The sequence below is a fragment of the Oncorhynchus gorbuscha genome, linkage group LG12 (genome assembly GCF_021184085.1).
Source record: "Oncorhynchus gorbuscha isolate QuinsamMale2020 ecotype Even-year linkage group LG12, OgorEven_v1.0, whole genome shotgun sequence".
NCBI classification, from domain to species: domain Eukaryota; kingdom Metazoa; phylum Chordata; class Actinopteri; order Salmoniformes; family Salmonidae; genus Oncorhynchus; species Oncorhynchus gorbuscha.
This window is the reverse complement of record NC_060184.1, coordinates 59,459,757-59,481,179: the sequence shown is the minus strand read 5'-3', so window position 1 is coordinate 59,481,179 and position 21,423 is coordinate 59,459,757. Positions and strand designations below refer to the sequence as shown.

Here is a 21,423-nt window from a genome sequence, read left to right as displayed (position 1 = left end):
ACTTTAAGTGGAAGTGACTGGCATTATAAAAGCCCCAAATCCTCCTGGAATATGTCTTGAAATGAGTCTGTTTCATGTATCAAGTATTTGCCAATGCAGTTTACAGTTCACAGTGTCCAGAATACTGACCCAGTTACAGTAAGACAAACCACCATATGGTATTTGAACCATGCAATAAAAAGGAAATCATTGAAATTGTCATATAAATTGATAACATACATATAATATGATTTTCTTTCTTCTATAGAAGTGACTGAGGCTTTTGACTATCACCTATAGCTTACGCCAGAAAATAGACCATCCAGTCGGACTGATTGACTTCTACTTCCTGCTGGGAATAGAAGGGGGAGGTTGAACTTGAGATAGAGTTCCTGAAAAAGCACATCCCTTTGGCAGGAGCTGCTCGTAACCGATAAACACTGGGACAGGAAACGGTGAAAGCATTTAAATAAGCCAGCAGGAAACAATATTTCTGTGTGTGTCAGAGAAGCAGGGGTGAGCTGTGATGTGTTCGCTGTTGAAGTTTTGACATCATTTGCATCTCTTCCATGACTGGTATGTTTACTAGTGTAGATAGTGTAGCCTGGATGCCTGGGTGCAACCCGATCCTGTGGTGTTTGCTTGAGCCTCATGTTGCAGTGGATTTTCAGGTTGACTGACGGACGGACGGTGTTGTGTGGTTCTGATCTTAAGAGAGAGACACCAGGATGGCAGCTGAAGGGGCCACAGAGAAGAGAGCCAACTTGGTGGCATCTAAAGTCATGTGGAGTAACAGGGATGACATACCTATGTCAGCACCAGAACGGTCACATGGCAGTGGCAGAGCTGGTAAGACCACTTTCCTATAGTCTATTGTTCTGTGGATTGCAGATTTTCAATTTGAGGAATGTGACACTGTAAAGAAAACTGTGCGATATTAGAGACTGTAGATTACATTTTTGGAACTGTCTAGAATCTCTATATCTATGTATTTGACTCAGACCTCGGCAGAAAATACCAGCTTTTTAAATACTAAATGTCGTCGAATATATTTTATATAGAGTTTCAACTAAAATGCAACTATTTTCTTTGATATTCAAATAAATGTCAAAAAAAAATATATATATATATTTGAAGGTAAACAAAAAAAAGTATTTATTTGATGGCTGACAAATATTTCAAGAAGAACCAAAAAGTACAATAGTTAGTTGAATTAGTCGAAATATATGATCATAACCACATGTTTTGGAGGGCTCTTAGATAGGAATCTTAATATAGCCTACAGCCTATAGCCTAGAATTAAATTCATGAGGGAGATGGAATCACCTCAACATTAGAGTAGACCACTTTTGCAGCTTCAAAATGACAAACAAATATATTTTCATAATGAGTGAGACATAAGGTAATTCAATAACACTTGCCATAAAATTCTTATAAAAGTATAGTATCTTTGCGATCAGGGCCTGCCACACTGCAGCCTAGGATTGTCCAGGAATGGTTCCACAAACATGACAGTGAATTCAGCTTCCTGCAGTGGCCTGCCCAGTCACCACATCTCAATCCAATTGAGCCTGTGTGGGATGAAATGGAATGAGCTATTCTGAGTAGAGATCCACTACCAGCCAACTTGATACAACAGTGGGAAACATTGAAGTCAACATGGGCTAGCACCCCTGTGGAACGCTTTCGACACCTTGTCCATGCCCAGACAAATTGAGGCTGTTTTGAGGGCAAAATATTTGGAAGGTGTACCTAATGTTTTGTACAACCAGTGAAGACAAAGAACCTTGAGGGTTCTATCCCTACCCCAGAGTTTAATGGGAATTTTTGAAAACAACCACTAACAAGAGCTAACCCAGTCACATCAAACTCTGAAATGACAGCTAACATTCACTTTTAATTTGTTTAGGCTATTTCGCATTGATATTTATATCCATATGAATGAAGTTGCTGTATGATTTCACCTGGTCAGAACAATGGCTAGCTGACATCCGACACAGCTCTCTCTGGTGGGGGAAGATCTAATTCATATTTTATTAACATTGTTGTTGAGGTCTGAGTGGCAAACAGCAAGGTTCATACAAACCCGTACTGTTGCAAACATAATGCTATCTGGAAGAAAGAGGAGATTCTGTGTTTAATAAAAGCATCCACTCTTAGATAAAAAGGGGTTCTATATAGAACAGGGGTCTCCAACCTTTTCTAGCACGGGAGCTACTTACAAAAAATGAACTTGGCAAGCTACACATTTTTTTCTAGCTTTCAAAGAGGTACATTCTTCTCTTCTCCTCACCCTTGCAACTCTTCCCTGCTGTCCTTAATGTACAAGAGAAAGTAGTGCACTATGTTTTCTGTCAATATACCTGGTAAAATAATGGTTCATAAACAACTCTGAGGGCCCTATAAAATCAGAAATTTCCCCCCAAATAATGTGTTATATTTTCCCAAATTATGTTTTCAGTTACATTTATCCTGGATTTAGGTTTTTCAATCTTAAAATTGCAATTGTTCATAGAGAAACAACGAAATTGGATGTTCTAAGTCCATGTCAATGCTTAAATCACATAATACATTTTTTTTTAGGTCTGGAAGAAGGTCTGGAACAAATTTGGATTTTGAGAGTAATTCCCCTTTAATTGCGCATCTGGCCCTTTAATTGTGCATCTAGCAAGTGAGGAATGTGCATCTATTGTGCCGGTCTAGTGATGGTTCTGTAATGCTGCTGCTCGTTTCATGGCAAAGTATGCAAATAACAAATAATAGATACAAATGATATACTTACTCATGATATACTTCTGCCAGGGAAGCCTACTTTGCAGTTAACATTTGGGGAAAGTATTTCTGTCGACCCACAAGACCGCTTATCATATAAACTGGCTACACACAGAGTGATAGACAAATGAACGAACCACACAGATGGGCAATATTGCTGGAAATGAACTGGCAGACTTGGCTATTTAAGCCAATAGTGGCTAACCAGTGGTGGGATATTGTCAATGTTGAGTTGATAGAGCCCAACGGTGGAGATGTCATAATACCCATAAAACCTGGAGGTCAAACAGGGAAATGGTTCCAATCGTTTTTCCACCATTCATTTTTCCCATAGGGGATTTTTAGAAACACTTAAAATAAGGGCTGTGTTTCTCGAAGGTTTACCCTCGCGGGACGTTTTGATAACTATGTAAATCTCTCTCGGACAAGGTGACTTTCATCAATATATTGAGCTCTATTTACTCTCAGATTCAAAAAGGCTAATTAGCATCAACTTGGCTATAATGCAAAACTACAAATCCCTGCAAGCCATCTCGAACTGACACATTTGCTAACAGGTATTGTGTCAAATTAAAACTTCCGCAAGAGAGTTCACAGAATTGTCCATTTAAACAAATGTAGCCAATTTATTTATTACTACATTTAGCTAAAATTAAATAGTTCAACCAGAGATTCTTACCTTTGCCGTCTATTTGGCGGTCTTGTCCAGATCATCATCATGGTATTTGTAGTTCTTTATGATAGCCATTTTTTTTGGAGGGGGGGGGGTTATATTGATAAAAGTCACCTTGTCCTAGAGAGATTTACACAGTCATTTAAACGTCAGGCCAGGGTAAGACTACATGAAACACAGCCCTTATTTTAAGTGTTTCTAAATAACCCCATGGGACCACCATTGGGCCCTTGAGCAAGTCCCTTCAAATAATAAAAACAATTAAAAAAAATACACAACATGCTCTCCATCCAAGACACATTGTTGTTTGCTGTAACTATTGGACTGTATTGTACTGGAAAGTCAGTCACTGTTGACATAGGCCATCATTTAAGTAAAGAGATGCCTCCCTGGACACCAAGTTTCAAGTTTTTAATGTCTCATGCACAAGTACAGTGAAATTCCTTTCTTGCAAGCATTTATCCCAGCAATGTGGCAAACAATATCAATATAGTGCTATAAAGTAAAGTAGAACAAACAATATCAATATAGTGTTATAAAGTAAAGTAGAACAAACAATATCACTATAGTGCTATAAATTAAAGTAGAACAAAAAGACAAGACATAGAAATAAGAAAAACAAGACAAAGTAAGCTATATACCAGTGCACAATTCTAAAAAAGTATAATGGTATTCTTTTGTCCATTGTTTAACTGTGTATTAAATGATATTCATAGCTAAAAATATGACTATTTTATTAATAGTAGTTGCTACATGGCCACAGGAAAATGTTTAGGGATGGGGGTGCTGCATATTTTTTGTCGACCCCCTAATTTATCAGCACCCCTACTTCACGAGGCTATGAATAGCCATAATTCATAAAAGGAACCATGCAGGGTTCTATATGGAACCATTTTGGTTCAGTGAAGAAGAACCTCTAGGATTCTGATCAAAGAACCCTATAAAAGCGTTCCGTTCAGAACATTTAGTGGTTCCATATATGAAGCAAGCGACAGAACCCTTTTTGGTTCGATAAGGAACCTTTTTTTTCTAAGAGTCTACTTATCCCAGGTATGATTTCACATCCTATAAAAAACTGAAGAATGTTTCTTGGATGTGTCTTGATGTGTGTTTCCATGCCTTTTGTACAGGAATCTGTAGACAGAACAATGTCCAGCAGTGGCTTAGAAGTCATGAGTGAGTATTAGAAAGTCTACTTACATGTGACAGATGTTTTGCTTTGTTGATGGAAAATATCTAGAATTCATTCCCACCAATATCTACATAGTGGACTTTGAATTAATAGACTTGTATTTATAATAGAGTTTATTGAACAGAGTTCATTTGCAGATAACTGATTGGCATTTCATAGATCACTCCTTGCCTGTTTATTTTCCACATCTTTGTGTGCTGTTTGGGTTGGTGTGAGCCTCCTGACTACCCCTCCTAAATAGTGCTTGACGTTTACTTGCAGGGCGGATGCAAAACCAGACCATACCAGGGAAGCTGCAGCAGGTACGGCACATAGACATTTACTTTGATTTACTGAAGTTTAATACCAAGAAGGTTCATCTAAAAATGTTTGAGTCATTTCTCATGAGTCATTTGTTGTTAGTGCTGGTACAGTGGTACATTTACATTTACATTTAAGTCATTTAGCAGACGCTCTTATCAATCTGAAGTGTAGTTGCTCGTTGTGGTTATTTTGCTGACACTTCAAGTTAACACATTGAAGTACATTCAATATTAGCCATAGACCAGTGGTTACTGAAAGATGTTTGGATTTAAGTCAAGTTTAAACTTGAGCATGACATGCTACCAGTTGAGCTAGATTGAAACTGTTGGAAAATGTGAGTGTAAGAAATGTTACACGACAATACACAAGTCATTACAAAACCAATCAACTCATCCTGTAATGTAAAGGTTACAAATCAAGCCTTAGTATAACAGAGATGATATATGGAAATGTGTTTGTATACGTAACTTGGAATTGTCATATTCACCATACATGGGTGTTATCTCTGGGTAATGAAGAGGCTGTGTAGCTAGAAAGGCAGAGACTTGGCAAGGCAGATAGATTCAAACCACATGCAAACTAGGCCCGTGAAAACCATGGGACCGACAACTTGTTATAACCATAACGACACAAGGCGAGACTCAGATGCAGACACGGGAGGCAGGTGGTTTGAGTGCTGATATTTATTATAGTCCAAGGGGTCAGCAAAAGGCAGGTCAAGAGTTCATAACCAGGTCAGAGTCCAAAACAGTACAGGGCTGCAAGCAGAATGGTCAGGCAGATGGTCACAGAGTCAGAACACGAAAACCAGAGACTTGGCAACCCACTGGTTGACTTGGCAAACAAGATGAACTGGCACAGACAGACAGAAAACACAGGTATAAATACACAGGGGATAAGTGGGAAGATGGGCGACACCTGGAGGGGGTGGAGACAAGCACAAGGACAGGTGAAACAGATCAGGGTGTGACAATAACTCTGTGCTGTAACCAACCAGCCCCTAAACATCCATTAAATGTCCTTTACTGTTGGTCATCACTGGTTTATTATGTCACACAAAACAAGACTGCTGTTGTTGATTCCTTTATCACTTTCTTCTTCTGAGGTCATTTGTATCTGTTAGAAGCTGAGTACAGAAATGCCAAGTCTGCCTCTTTTGTCAGACTTGGTATTTCAAGAATCAGACGGTGATGTTTGTTATCTCGTTCTGTGTTTGTGCTCTGTCTAATCTCTACTTCACAGTAAGGGTGTCCCCCAAATGGCACCCAATTTCCTAAGGGCCCTAGTCGAAAGTAAACTGAACAAAAGTCTAAATGCAACATGTAACAATTTCAACGATTTTACTGAGTTACAGTTCATATAAGGAAACCAGTCAATTGAAATAAATTCATTAGGCCCTAATCTATGGATTTCACATGACCGGTCAGGGGCGCAGCCATAGGCCCACCGACTTGGAAGCCAGGCCCACCCAATGGGGAGCCAGGCCCAGCCACTCAGAATGTTTTTTTCCCCCCACAAAAGGGCTTTATTACAGACAGAAATACTCCTCAGTTTCCGGGTGGCTGGTCTCAGACGATCCCACAGGTGAAGAAGCCAGATGTGGAGGTTCTGGGCTGGTGCGGTTACACGTGGTCTGCGGTTGTGAGGCCAGTTGGACATACTGCCAAATTCTCTAAAATTTCGTTGGAGGAGGCTTATGGTAGAGAAATGAACATTCAATTATCTGGTGGACATTCCTGTAGTCAGCAGGACAATTGCACGCTACCTCAAAACTTTAGACATCTGTGGCATTGTGTTGTGTGACAAAACTGCACATTTTAGAGTGGCCTTTTATTGTCCCCAGCACGAGGTGCACCTGTGTAACGACCATGCTGTTTAATCAGCTTCTTGATATGCCACACCTGTCAGGTGGATGGATTTTCTTGGCAAAGGAGAAATGCTCACTAACAGGGATGCAAACAAATTTGTGCCCAACATTTTAGAAGAACAAGCTTTTTGTGCAATGGAACATTTCTGGGATCTTTTATTTCAGCTCATGGAACCAACAATTTACATGTTTCTTTTATATTTTTGTTCAATGTAATATATATAGTATAGTAAAAACACTTTGGTGTTTTCTCTGAATCTCTTCTGTTTTTATGTTTAAAATATTGCAGGGCTTTTAAAGAGGAACGCCAGCAGTGAGGATGACTTAGCGTTGGGCGTCGAAGGTAAATAGATCTTTCATCTTGTAGTCGTTGTTTTTAGGGTGACATGAACACCAGGTAGAGCCGAGGACCGAGCAGTAAGTTAAAAACAGGTTATGTGGTTTTAAACCATCACAATGATTTATCCACTGTGTGCTCAGAGGAACATTTTCGCTGTCTGAGAGTGGGTACACAATGAGAAAAATGTTGCTGAGGGCTAGTGTATTTAGGCGAGGGGGTAAAATATTGGCAGAGGAGAGGTGGTGTCTGTACTTCTTGCTAATCTCAGGGCTGAGCATCCAGCAGTAGACAGAGGGAGGGACAGTTAAGACCAGGATGAAATCATCAGGGAGACAGGGAGAAGACCATACCAGACCTGGGTTCAAGTAGTGGTTGAAAACCTTCAAAATACTTTGAGCGTTTGCTCTAGCCTGCCTGGAATGCCTTGTGTTCTGGGTTTGGGACTGTTCTTTTGGTTCATTAAGACAGGCAAGTGCAATCAAGCACGGATAAAGTATTTGAAATGATTAACTAGTATTTGAGCCCAGGTCTGGACTATACACACCTCCCAGGCAGTTCACCCTAAACATGGCTTAGGAAAATCACGCTGCTTAGCTTTGGCAAACACCACAGCAAATCTATACAAACACAGCTAGGGTCTGATGCTCACCAGTCCTCACTGACACTTACTGGGGGCTGTGTGTGTGAGTGCCCGTATCCATGTACAGTATCCTTACTTCCACAGTATCCTTACTTCCACAGTATCCTTACTTCCACAGTGAGACAGTAAAGGAAGAGAAGAAAGTGGAGAAGCAGAAGGAGACAGGATGTCTTAGAAGGGACAGCCAAGGACATTTGGCATGAACCACTGTATTCTCCTCAGAGACAGAGAGCACAGGAAGAACCTGTCCTTACAGAGAGGACAGGGGGTCAATTCCAGAAACTGACCCAAGGTGAGATTGGTCAAGGCTGTCCACTATCTCCTCCCAGGACCGGCTACTGAAGATATTAGAGGGATTGGCTACTTAGAAAGGCCAGTCAACCAAAAGGGACTGCTGCCCCAAACCCTAAGGAGAGATTGACCACCCCACAGACTACTCTATCTCCTCCAAGGAACTGCCAGTGTACTCAACAGAAAGGTAAGTCAACTGAAAAGAATGCTACCCCAAACTCCGACGTTAGATGGGAATATACAGTTCAGTACCCCTTGGCCTTGAAAAGCACCACCTTATCTGTGGATCAGGAGACCTGGTTACGTAACACCAAATGACATGGCACTTTAGGGAGTCAGCTCGGAACAGAACCCAATGGAATGGCATGCATCATCACCAACTTTCCAAACACTCATTTTAGAACTCCTCTTCAGATGGAAGAACTTTGCGGAACGAGACCTGATAGAAAATAAGAGTTGGATGTTGGAATCTTGGAGACGTTCTTGGACAAAAAAAGGTTCCGTGTAATGAAATAAAATAAAGCTTCGGCCGGCAGCACAGACCACTTTGTCCCTGTCACCATGCCAGGGTAAAATGGAGTCCCAACCTTGAATAGAGGTGGAGAGGACAGCCAAGAGAAAACACTGACTGAAAGAACACTAATGCCTAATATAGCTACTAAACAGAGCCATCCCAGAGACAGGATGTGCTGAATTAGCAGTTGCGACTAGCAGAGACACAGTGGATAACTAGCTCGTTGTCATTCATTGCAAGATATTCCAAATATTCAGCCTTGTTTGCTTTCAGGTCTAGATGATTTGTTATTTTTTTTCTCTTCCTCAGCATCTTTATATGGTAAACAGGGAGTGGGGACCGTCCAGGAATTTCTGAGGTAAGGAACTTTCCCTCTCTACTGTCCTGTCGGCTGGTCGCTGTCAAACTTTTGGCGTTTTGAAATGAATTGCAACCGAGGGTCTATACATGGCGAGATTACACATCCATGTATAAATAATTTGCGTCTCTCACATTTGATGTGATGTTATCCAATATATAACTTGCATATCTGATTACTATGGATAACTTAACATGCATAAATAAGTTAAAATATTTTATTGACCCCATAAAAATACTAACATTTCTCTCAAAGTGAGGTTAGATTGATGTGATCCAAAATGAATTATGTTTAAACTCTGAACACCCTCACCCAGGGCTAATTTTCAGTCACTTGTCATTAACTGACTGGTAGTGAAGGGAGCTGACTTGATTGACAGATGTTGTCATAAGTTATGGATAATGTTCACATGATACATGCCCACCTGCCAGTGACTCCTATTTACCATGCAAATATAAGAAACTCACCTGACCTTCACAGAAGCAGATGGGATTCATCCCGAATGACACCCTATTCCCTATACAGTGCACTGCTTTTGACCAGGGCCCATAGGGCACTATGTCGGGAATAGGGTGCCATTTGGGACGCAGACATGGATGAAGGGATGGTTTGCATGAAACAAGAGTGATGACATAGACATAGATATGACACGACGAGGAGGAGAATAATATGAGATTATTGTTGCGTAGTGTACAGTAGAGACAACTCTAAACAGGGTTTAGATGAAGGAATTTGTGTGTGGAGATGACAGTGCGAGCAGTGTGATTAGGAGACCAGTGTTAATACAGATTATTGTTCCATTCTGTAATGGTGCATTGTAGTATTATGCAGAAAAGCGTTCTATCATGTCTTTGTCTGTAGAAGGATGAGTGGCTAGCTTGTATGGAGACACAAGAATCGGAGACTTTTTGCAGCGGTGTTCTATCATGTCTTCACCTTTGGAAGAATAAATGGCTAAAGGAACACATACCTAAGATATGAGTCTAGATTCAGAGACGGTTGTCCTTCTATGATCATGTCTGTGTCTCCGTCATGGTCCAGGAGTTCCAGGTCCAGCCCAGTTCTCACCAGGTGGAACAGCTTGACCTCCGCCTTCTCAGCACAGTCTGCTCCACTCAGGTTAGTCATGTCGCCAACTCCAGGCGCTCTTTTGTTATCCAGTATTTATCCTAAATGAAGCAGTGAGGATCTGAGTCTGGATTGCAATTGCAACATACGATGCGATAACTGCCGTGAGGTGATGTACGTTTACAGAAAGTGTGCATCCCTCCGTGCGTGCATGCTTGTGTGTGTGTGTGCGTGCGTTTGCATGCCTGCCTGCGTGTGTGTTTGTGTCTGTCTGCAAGCACGTGAATTTATGAGTGTGTGCATTTGTGTGTTATCCCAGTGTAATGGATGTGCTGAATCTGTGGAGTGATGACCCAGAGGAGGTCCTACTAGATCTGGGCTTCGGCTGTGACGAGCCTGACATCTCTGGACGGATCCCAGCCCGCTTCATCAACAACCAGTCCAGCGCCCGGGGAATCAACATCCAGGTGTTCCTGGACGCCCAGAAGAACCGCATGGACATAGAGAACCCCGATGTCAGCAGTAAGTGATGTTACACTGTAAATGTACTACTCAGACATTCTGTCATATGCTCTTAAAACACTGAAAACATACTGTAGTTACCTTGACATGCCGTCATTCTCTTTATACACTTGACAAATACTGTACTATAGTTATGTAATGTGCTGTTATATGATGTTTAAGCTAGCCACATGTTCTACCTCCAGGAACCTTGGCAACTACTGGCATGAACATGGCCATGGGATTCTTTTTGTGCTTTATGTGTTGAAACTGTTGTATTTCCAGTGTCCTCTCTCTCTGGTGAGAACACCGTGCATTTATTTCACCTGACGGAGACGGTCCTATAAGAATGATAACATGGTTAGCTGGTTTGCCAACTTTGCATCTGTCAACCACAGATAAATTTTTACAATCTCCTTCTCTCACCTCACTCACTCATTCACTCACAGATAGGTTCAGGCAGTTGGAGGTGCTGCAGCAGGTTACCACTGCGTTCTCATCCCTGGTCGGTGGTGCATCTACAGACTCCCTCTCCGAGAGCGGAGTTCCAGCTTTAGCTTCAGCCGAGGCCAGGGAGAAGCGGAAGAGGATGGGCATGCTGCTCCGCCGGGTCTCCAGAAAAACCCTCAGCCAGACCCAAATCCAGACCCAGGACTCCCAGGACACAAACCCAACTCCCCACAGTCCCGTAGCCCACTTACAGCAGCCCCTGGCCGGCCCCCCTGACAGGCGGACCCATCTGAAACGAGCCAGACAGGGCCTGGCTGAGAGTATATGTCTGACCCCACTGGTAGAGGAGCAAGGCCTAGCCTCGGAAGCACCAGAGCCCCACTCGGTTCCCCAGGAGGGTGCGCTCAGGCTGGAGGTGGGGAAGGAGTATCCACCCCTGATCTCCAGTGGTATTCCAACCAGAAAGAAAAGTCCTGGGGAGGCCAGGGAGTCCTTTGAGATGGAGGAGGTAAATGTCAAAGTGTCACTTCAAGTTAAAAAATACTGGTGGTTTAACGTTTGTGGAAAGGGGTATAATATACTGAAATGTCTTGAATTACCTCTTGCATTATATTGCTTCATCTTCCAGATTAAACGGTGTAACTGTAGATGTACTACATATGTATATTGAGCTATATTATTTGTTTTCTTTCATGTCAGATCCAGAGCTTTGATGAGGGCAGTATTTCTGGGAGCTACATGGGAGCATCTGACACCACAGGTATGGGCACCACTGTTTTAACACTCACATTTCTTCAGTCCATTTCCCTGGTTTCTATAGTTCTTCTCAGTGGTTTATGCGAGGATTACAATGAAGAGCTTAGACAGTAGCTTGTCTTTCATTAGTGTATATTTCAAAGAGCGCTAATGACATGGAAAGTATTCCCCTTGCCTTGCTGTTAAGTGTTAAAAAGTAACCTACTAAAACAGTCCTCTAGCTTTGTAAACACAAATCTCTCTCTCGACCAGATAAAAGCTCTCTTTATCCAATGTCTAGGTTTATTTTTAAACTCCATTGGCCCTGACTCTGATGCCAGTTTTCTCTACCTTCAGTATGGAACAATCTCCTATGGTGAAGAAATGCAAATATACTGTAGCAATTAGACTGCCATCATTTTCATAAGGGGTTTTAAAACACGATGCCAGCCAGCAGTGGCGGTTGGTGCCGTTTAACGTCAGGGAGATGTCATTTTTTTGGAGCATGGTCTTATTTCTATTACAGGATATTGGATGACTGTCATTCATATTCCATTTACCCAGCTCAATGTAACATCGATAGGTTTAGGCTACTACCTGGTACTCCAGGCTGTATCACATCCGGCTGTGATTGGGAGTCCCATCGGGCGGCGCCGTCATTTTAAATAAGAATTTGTTCTTAACTGACTTGCCTAGTTAAATAAAGGTTAAATTAAATACTCAAATGTTCCCTATACCCATCATGAGGTTGCAACAACCTAGCCTACAAATGAACGTTTATAATGTGCACCGGTTGAGAGACAAATCGGAGTAATGAAGGTGGATACATTCAATATGGCCTTGCACACTTTTGTCTGCAAATATCTAAACTGGAGTGTAGTCATTAGTCAAAACAGTTGTAAAACTTAGTTTCTATTGGACAAATTCAGGTAGACCCCCCCCCACCAACTCCTGCCGTTTTAAGAAATGTTTTGCAACAGAATCGGAGGAAGGAATTCACCCCTGTTCACCCGAGCACACAGTTCACTTTCATAGCAGCCACATACAGCATCATCATCACTTTGCTCATTGCATTATTCCTTCTCGCATCTCCCAGCTCCTCTCCACTCACATTTTTCCCTTCAGTACACAACAGCTGTCTGACCAGGCACAAAAACCTCTCCAAGCCAAACCTTCATACCACAACCTACATTGTCACCATACTAACGTTATAGTCAACAGACTAGAACCAACAATCCAATTAATGTGTACAATCATGCAGTACAGCAAGTAGTTTAGCAGTTACACCGGTGACCCCCTGGTGGTAATACATTTATAAAAGTGAAAGCTTACCTTGACTTGGAAGAGTTTCAGTGTTGGATAGCCTTAGCCAGCTAGCTAACATAAACAGCATTCCTCTGAGTCAGGTTGTTGAGTAAGCTAAATTAGCTGCATTAGCTAAGTATGTGGAAGGAAAACAAAGAAGAGGAAAATATAGCATGAAATATACAGTGCCTTGCAAAAGTATTCATCCCCGTTGGTGTTTTTCCTCTTTTGTTGCATTACAACCTGTAATTTTAAATGGATGTTTATTTGGATTTCATGTAATGGACATACAAAATAGTCCAAATTGGTGAAGTGAAAGAAAAAAAAAACAGGGAAGTAGTACGTGCATATGTTTTGACCCCCATTGCTATAAAGCCCCTAAATGAGATTTGTTGCAACCAATTACCTGCATAAGTCTCATAACTAGTTAGATTGCACACAGGTGGACTAAGTGTCACGTGATCTGTCACATGATCTCAGTATATAAACACTTGTTCTGAAATGCCCCAGAGTATGCAATACCACTAAGCAAGCAGCACCATGAAGACCAATGAGCTCTCCAAACAGGTCGGGGACAAAGTTGTGGAGAAGTACAGATCAGGGTTGGGTTATAAAAAATATATATCAGAAACTTTGAACATCCCACGGAGCATCATTAAATCCATTATTAAACAATTTGTTGTGGCACCACAACAAACCTGCCAAGAGAGGGCCACCCACAAACTCACAGACCAGGCAAGGAGGGCGTTAATCAGAGGCAACCAAAAGATCAAAGATAACCCTGAAGGAGCTGTAAAGCTTCACAGCAGAGATTGGAGTATCTGTCCAAAGGACCACTTTTAAGCCGTACACTCCACAGAGCTGGGCTTTGCGGAAGAGTGGTAAGAAGAAATCCATTCCTTAAGGGAAAAAAAACAAGTGAACACATTGGGTGTTTGCTAAAAGGCATGTGGGAGACTCTTCAACCATATAGAAGTTACACTGGTCAGATGAGACTAAAATGTAGCTTTTTGGCCATCAAAGGAAAATGCTGTGTCTGACACAAACCCAACACCTCACATCACCCCGAGAACACCATCCCCACAGTGAATCATGGTGGTGGCAGCATCATGCTGAGGGGATGTTTTTCATCGGCAGGAACTGGAATGATGGATTGCACTAAATACAGGGACATTTTGAGGGAAACCCTATTTGTCTTCCAGAGATTTGAGATGGACGGAGGTTCACCTTTCAGCAGGACAATTACCCTAAGCATACTGCTAAAGCAACACTCTAGTGGTTTTAGGGGAAGCATTTATTTTTGCCTTGAAGAATAGGAAAAAAATCCCAGTGGCTAGATGTGCCAAGCTTATACAGACATAACCCAAGAGACTTTCAGCTGTAATTGCTGCAAAAGGTGGCTCTACAAAGTATTGACTTTGATACAAACCCCCCAAAACATTTATTTTAATTCCAGGTTGTAAGTCTGCAAAATAGAAAAAGGGCTAAGGTGGGTGAATACTTTCGCAAGCCACTGTAGCTCTCTCTCTCTCTGTGCTGCTTCTCCTTAATTTTTGAAGAGTTTAGCTATGGTCTTTCTCTCTCAGAGTCACCTACTCACCACACTTAGCTGTAGCTTATGCTTTCAGTACTAGACTCACTATCTGATCCTTTGATTGAATGGACAAGGTGTTAGTTCATACTACAAGAACTGTCATAGGCTGGAGGACGTCCTCCGGAAGTCGCTAGAATTACTGTGGAAGTATTTGGAAGGGTGTGAGAACCATGAGCCTCCTAAGTTTTGTATTGAAGTCAATGTGCCCAGAGGAGGATGAAAAATAGCTGTCCTCCGGCTACACCAGTGTGCTGTTGAGGATACTGTAGACCTGTTTATTGCAAAACCGTATGTTTTAATCAGTTATTTGGTGACGTGAATATATTTAGTATAGTTTTATCTAAAAAGGATAACTTTAAAAAATGTTTTTCTGAAATTCAGTGAGTAGCTAACTGAATAAGCAAATTGTCATACCTTTTAGTTGATTCACCAGGCAAAGGTGAAGTTCTGTTTATTGCCCCGAGTCATAGTTCTCCTTTATACTTCAGATGATGAGTCTGATTGAAGGATATGATTAAAGTGATGTAATTTTCCATGAACTCTCTTTCTGTCCCTCTCTCCCCTCCCTCTACTCTCTTCCCCCTTCTCTCTGTAGCAGTGTGTGTGATGAGGACTAACAGCTGCCAGTCTGACAGCAGTGGTTTCCTGGAAGAGCCCTTCATCCCGTCCATTACCCAGCATCCCTCACCTGGACCCGAGCTCATGAAGGTTACACGGAGAACATTCTAGAAGTGCAACAATCTAGGCGTGTTACTTTTAGTTAGTTCTACTGACTTACTTAAACTTACTTTAAGTTATTGCTACTAACTTATATACTTCACCAGCCCAAAATATTAAAATATATTATTGAATTGATATTCTGTCTATTTCATGGTGCACAATTTAAGAGGTCATTCATTAATTTAAACTGACAGTGTTTGGTTGTTGTTTAAGGCTTTGTCGGGAATATCTGGAGGCAGCACTGACAGCCAGATCACTGTAAAAGGAGCTTCACCCCCCTCGTCCCCCCCATCCACTTCCCTGGACCCTTCCCCTCCTTCCCTCTCCACGTGCCACCCAAGACCCGAGTCTCCTCTATACAGACCAGAGACAACAAGCCCTACAGAGGAGACACCCAGACACCAGGATTCCCCCACACTCCACTCCCTCCTCTCTGATGTCTTGGAGATGACTAACTCTGCGTTTGGAGCCAGGCCAAGCCTAATGGAAAACACTGTCACTGAGGAAGATGGATTCTCTTCGGCCTGCTGTGCACCTTGTCATAAGCCAGACTCTCCGTTACGGCACGTTATTATTATCATGAAAACAGATAGAGAAACAGAACACTTTACTCTGGAATCAGAGGAAGCTGTTCCAATAGGAGGAGAGGAAAAGGCCATAGCGGAACAAAGTGGTAATGTTCAGACAGGAACAGAGGCTGTTGGTGATCAGGACACCGATTGTTATGGGTCACATGAAGGCTCTCTGATGGACTCGGTGGCTCTGGTGCAGATGAAGAAAGAGATGGAGATGAAGATGGAAGTAGAGATTAGTTCTGGTTTGGAAGGTCCAGTGTTGGGTCCTATAGCTGTTCCTGAGGTGGTGGATCAAGGCTCTGAGACTGGATCTGTTTGTCAGGACCGGTCCTCTGAAGATCTTCTATTAGGATCTGACCCTAACCTCTCAGCAGCGCTAAGCCCTGCCTCCCCTCTCCCCCCAGCAGAACCTCTCTCTGCCTCCTGTCTCCCCCCAGCAGAGCCTCTCTCTGCCTCCTCTCCCCCCCCAGTGCACTGGGAAACAGGTGGCTCTGAGATTTCAGAGGGATCCTCAAGCTTGGTTGTCCATGAGCCTGCCCCCCCATTAAATCAACCAACAGACCTACCTCCAGGCCCAGCTTTAACCTCACCTTCGGAGCAAGTGTCACTTCCATCCCCAGCCTCTTCCCCACCACCATCTCCGTCCCCAGCCTCATGCCCACACCAACCTCTAGCCTCAGCTTTTCTGGCAGCATCCAGCTCATCTCCAACACAATCCCATTCCCCAATCCCAAACCATTCTCTATCAGCCCTAACCACAACACCAATCCAATCCTCAATTCCAAACTCACCATCAGCCCATTCCTTAACCGTAGCGCCATCTCAAGCCCCAACCCCACTCGTCCCCCACAGTGGTGCTTTCAGGTCAGGCCGATCTGTGTCTGTCCAGATGCCCTCCTCCCTGCCCTCTGTCTCCCACTCTGCCCTCCGGAGAGGTGCTGTCCCCCACACCCCCTCCCCGCTCGGCCCTTCCTTCGAGCCCCTCCCCCTGACTGACCTGACGCTCCGGCAGAGGCGGAACTCCTTCTCCAGGAAGGCGTGGTCAGACGCTGATGTCTCCCACTTTGCAGAACACAGAAACACTGCGGTTGCCATGGGAAAGGCAGACATGACACCTGAGACTATATCTCTCCCGTCCCCCTGCCCCTCCCCCTCCATGTCATCGTCCAATCGGTGGCTGTCTCGCGACGGTTCACGAAGATCCGGAAGTTTCCAGATGAAGTCCACCTCCTTGGACACTGGGCTGTGGCACGAGGAAGTGGGGGATGAGGATAGACGGTGGGAACGAGCCCTGTTCTCTGGGCTTTCCTGCTGCTGCTCCTGTGATAACCGCTGTCGCTGCTGTTCTCAGAACAATCGCCACAAACCGTCCTCCGTTTCAGCTTTCCCTGTAAGTAACACACACAATTCAGTTACGCGCTCTTGTCAAACCCTAAATTGATTCACACAGGATGATATCTGAAAAAAAAAGACTAAATGATAATGCAGCCTCACTCATCAAAACGTCTGCAACAAGTGCCCTTTTCTATGGCTACATCCGATCATTAAAATAGTTATTTAATTCCTTATCTGTATATTTATAGAATATTAGATAAGGAGGCATTGAGGCACATCACATGTGTTTTTCCTGTTGACACGATGAACAAATCCTCTTTGCATGTTAGAATCTTTATTGGCCCTTCTAAAGATGGTGGTTTGGTTTCATATGCAGCAGTGGTCATTTGCATGTGAATGCCTGTTTTGCGTGATGAGCAGCAGTAGAGGAGGAAGTTCACCACTCTCTCTCGCTCTGGCTCTTTAGTGGCCTCAAGCACAGCTCACTTCTAATAAAAGAACACTATATGAAAGGTCCTATTCACCAAGAATGGTCAATAGGATTGGGGTTGCTACTTGAGTCTTTAGTAGACCCCTTTCTGTCTCTCACGTAATGCCGGTTTTATGAGGGTGAACACCATTGTGCTCTGATGGAAATGATGTGTTGAGTAGGCTACCGTAATCTATCTTTGTGAACAGCTGAATTTGATACTTCTGAGAACAGAACATCTACACTATGGCCTTCATATTTGTATTGAGCCCATTTGGTTGTTCTGATTGGCTTAATAGTCAACCTCTTCGAGCTAACCACTGCCACTGCAATTTCGCTAATAGGCAAAAACAGACCTTTCCTCCCTTGTGCGCTGATTCACTGTACAGTATTCCTGATGTTGTGTTGTCTCTATCCTCTCTCATGATATTTTTCTGTATAATCCTCTGTGCAGTATTCACTGGATGAACTGGAGGGGATGATGCACTGTATGAGGAAGTTCCGCTGCGTCCTGACAGACATCGAGGAACAGCTGTCAGAAGACCAGGCCTCGGTGTACAGCTCACTCTCTGACACTGACAGGTAGATAATACCCCCTCTAGCGGACGCTTTAGGCTACTTCACCTCACCCATATCATCTCATTTAGAGTGAGCATTGAGCAGGCTTGGGTATAACGAGGACAGTTTGAGACGGATGTTTTGAGTGTTATGTTTATGCTGCAGGGTTGGAGTCAGTTCCATGTCATGACTTAATTGAAATGTGACTGAACTCAACCCTGTTTTGTCGGCTAATGATTTCGATTTGACATACTATGGTGTCACCTTTTTGTGTCCTCTGTCCCTACCCCTGTCCTGTCTCAGAGAAGAAGTGCGAGACGTCTTGGAGCTGAGGAAAGCTGTGAAACAGGAAGCTGTAGAGTTGGAACTGCAGCTCACTGACCTGGTTCATCGCTATGACGACAGCTTCAAAATGGTAGGTTACAGACACGCCCCTGACCGTGGATTATATTGATGAGAAATGAAAACATTGGCTACGTTTTTCTACTTTGCCTCAGAACTATAACTCCATTTACACTTTCCTTCTATTACAGCAGTTAGTAAAAATGTGTTATTGTGTACTACATTTGATTGAAACTAGAGATCGGGATCAATATCCAAAGGAATAAGCATTTCAAAGCCATGGACGACAGCATAAATGGGCATAAAAACCAATATCTGAGAACTGATAGTGAATTGTGATGTTGTTCGGTTCCATAGAAGATGCACAGACTACTCGATGAACAATCTCACCTCTACACCCAGCTAAGGCTCCTGCCCCTGATCCCCACAACCACATCCACCCCTGGTTCTGCCTCCTCCAGGAGCATGGCCACTCAGTGCTGCCTGCTGCCCTGGCTCCCTTTGACGGACATGTCCAGGCCACGCCCCTCATCGCAGGCCACCTGGGATTTGGAGTCCAGATCAGCTCTGCCAGATTCCAGTTCTATGGGCCAGAGGCTAAAACATGGTTCTACAGGCACCAAGCCAGACAAACTGGACATTGTGGGTTTCATCCAGAGAGTAAGGGACCTTTGACCCCTGGTACATACACAACCACATATCAAAATGTAGTTTCAGGTTTACTGGATGAAAATCCAAAAATGTTTTGACTGCGTATTGCTTTACATTTTTTGTCTTGATAATGACATGTTGTCACATCTCTTTACTGTTTTTCAGCTGAAGGAGTCCCTACGCCACTCTGTCAATACTGACTCACTGGAGTAAAAGAGAGGTGGGGTAGCCCTGACTGACAGATCTAGGCCAGGATTCAATCCTAAGCGTTTCATAGGGCAGCGTACAATACAGGCGACCAAAAGGCCCTTTCCTTGACGTTCGCAGAGAGGGCTTTCATGGTAAACGCTGTGCATATCGGCTCAGACGTAAATGACCTTTGAAAAGTCTTATAATCGTGCTCTGCTCTGTAACAAGCCTTTGCGCGAATCCCAGACCTATACCCTCTAAAGTTGACTGAACAAAACACTGCCTGTGTCCTCACCCACCCGTGGATTGTTTTTCTGTCTTACAGATGCAGCTTCTGCTGTAGCTTACTGAAGATGAGCTGCTGTCTAAGTGTGTCTAATCAACCTGGACTCGGGTAGATGTAACATGATAAATCTAAATCTGTCTCCCTCCATTTAGTATGATATGTTAGGTGTGGTAAGGTATGTATTTCTTTGTGGATGTCCATCATCCATTATGTTATGAATAACAATTCATATGATATGTTACGATTTGCTTTTTGTACAATATGTCACAAATTCCAGTTTGATGTGGCTAACCCTAACATTAGTTAAGTAGCTTACGTTAACTAGGCAAAGGGTTAGCTAACATGCTAAGTAGTTGCAAAAAGTAGTATGTTTCAAAATAGCTAATTAGCCTAAATGCTCGAGTTGTCCGTGATGAGATCTGAAGACGCAACCTTAGAGATGCTAGAAGTTTGCATTATATGCCCACCTATCCACCCCGACCCACCACCCTCCCTTTGTTTTTGCCTCATGTAAACCTTACCAAACATACCATATCATATTAATTTGAGTGTCCTGGATTTACGTTGCCTATGTCTAGTCTATGAAACCAGGCTGGTGTAATCAATGGATTCCATTACTACCAAAGTAGTCCAGTGTCCACATGATGAATAAAGAGCATGAATGCATGAAATCATGTGTGCTATATCTATAACGTGCCAATGCATAACATACTGTACAAAGAGTTTGTGTGTATTGTCATTCCCTACGTATCAACAACAGCATTCGTCTCAACTAAGGATGTGTTCTCATTCCTTACTGTGACATGAAGTCTCCTACTGTTACCTACCTGCATCAATGCTCTGGGTAAGACAGATCCCCATCCACATGAGATCCATGCAGTATGTGTATGCTATAGAGAGGAGCTCCTCTCTGTGTCACCTCCCCCCACCCGCTCTGGGTTATGTCCTTATTAGCACAAGAGGTGGTCTAGCTCACGTCTCCTGTCTCTTCAGACCCCAATTAGCAGCTGTGTAGTACCAGCCTGTGAGCCTGATGCATTTCATAACCCCCTCCACTGGTGCTCCCAACTTAAATGTAAGAGAACCACATGCCATTTAGGAACACAAGAAAATAAGTATGTTTTATTGCGATACAGCCTACTGTATATAGAGCCCCACAGTGGAAGTGTCATACCCATAAACCTAACGGTCAAACAGGGAGTCACCTTGTCCTAGAGAGATTTAGATGGTTATCAAAATGCCACGCCAGGGTAAGCCTACACAACACAGCTCTTATTTTAAGTGTTTGTAAAATCCCCTACAGGAAAAAGGAATGGTGGAAAAACGATTACAACCATTTCCTTGTTTGACTGCTAGATTTTATGGGTATTATGACTCAATACTGTGGTACTCTATTGGGCCTAAGAATTCTTGTTACTTTTGAAGCAAATGTTGTGCCCTAGAAAGTAATATGTACATTAGTTTATAATAAAATGTTGATTAAAGTCATTTGTGGAATATTGTAAAAGCACTATTTTCTATTGAGATGGATTCCATAGAAAATTGCACATTTTCTCTTTAAAAAGGTCAGGTTTGTGATAGCATTTGTCATTCAACATGGTGCTTTCAAGACAACTGGGAGGAAAAACTAAGTCTAATCATGACGTCAGAGCTCTAGAAAGTAAGTATGGTAGCTGCAGCCCAATAGAACCCCATAGTGGTGTCAAAATACCCATA

At 42.9% G+C, this 21,423-nt stretch overlaps 1 protein-coding gene across 13 annotated transcripts; it reads left to right on the top strand.

Moving 5' to 3' along the window:
- Window positions 1-410: 410 nt before the first annotated feature.
- On the top strand, window positions 411-21,195 carry itprid1 (ITPR interacting domain containing 1). Of its 13 annotated transcripts, none has more exons than XR_006830762.1 (17): window positions 411-555; window positions 651-828; window positions 4,555-4,600; window positions 4,878-4,918; window positions 7,076-7,129; window positions 8,881-8,929; window positions 9,971-10,048; window positions 10,317-10,519; window positions 10,948-11,456; window positions 11,648-11,708; window positions 15,178-15,290; window positions 15,516-17,267; window positions 18,136-18,263; window positions 18,543-18,654; window positions 18,939-19,241; window positions 19,398-19,573; window positions 19,747-21,195. XR_006830762.1 is itself a non-coding variant. In XM_046292471.1 (17 exons), the coding sequence occupies exons 2-16, from the start codon at window positions 708-710 to the stop codon at window positions 19,430-19,432; spliced, it is 3,501 nt and encodes a 1,166-aa protein (XP_046148427.1). In that variant the 5' UTR covers window positions 411-555; window positions 651-707; the 3' UTR covers window positions 19,433-19,452; window positions 19,747-21,195. The 13 variants fall into 13 exon arrangements, 12 of the variants coding, with proteins under 12 accessions (XP_046148427.1, XP_046148425.1, XP_046148421.1 ...); XM_046292471.1 differs by having other exon boundaries at window positions 19,043-19,241; window positions 19,398-19,452; XM_046292469.1 differs by having other exon boundaries at window positions 19,043-19,262; window positions 19,398-19,452.
- The last annotated feature ends 228 nt before the right edge of the window (window positions 21,196-21,423 follow it).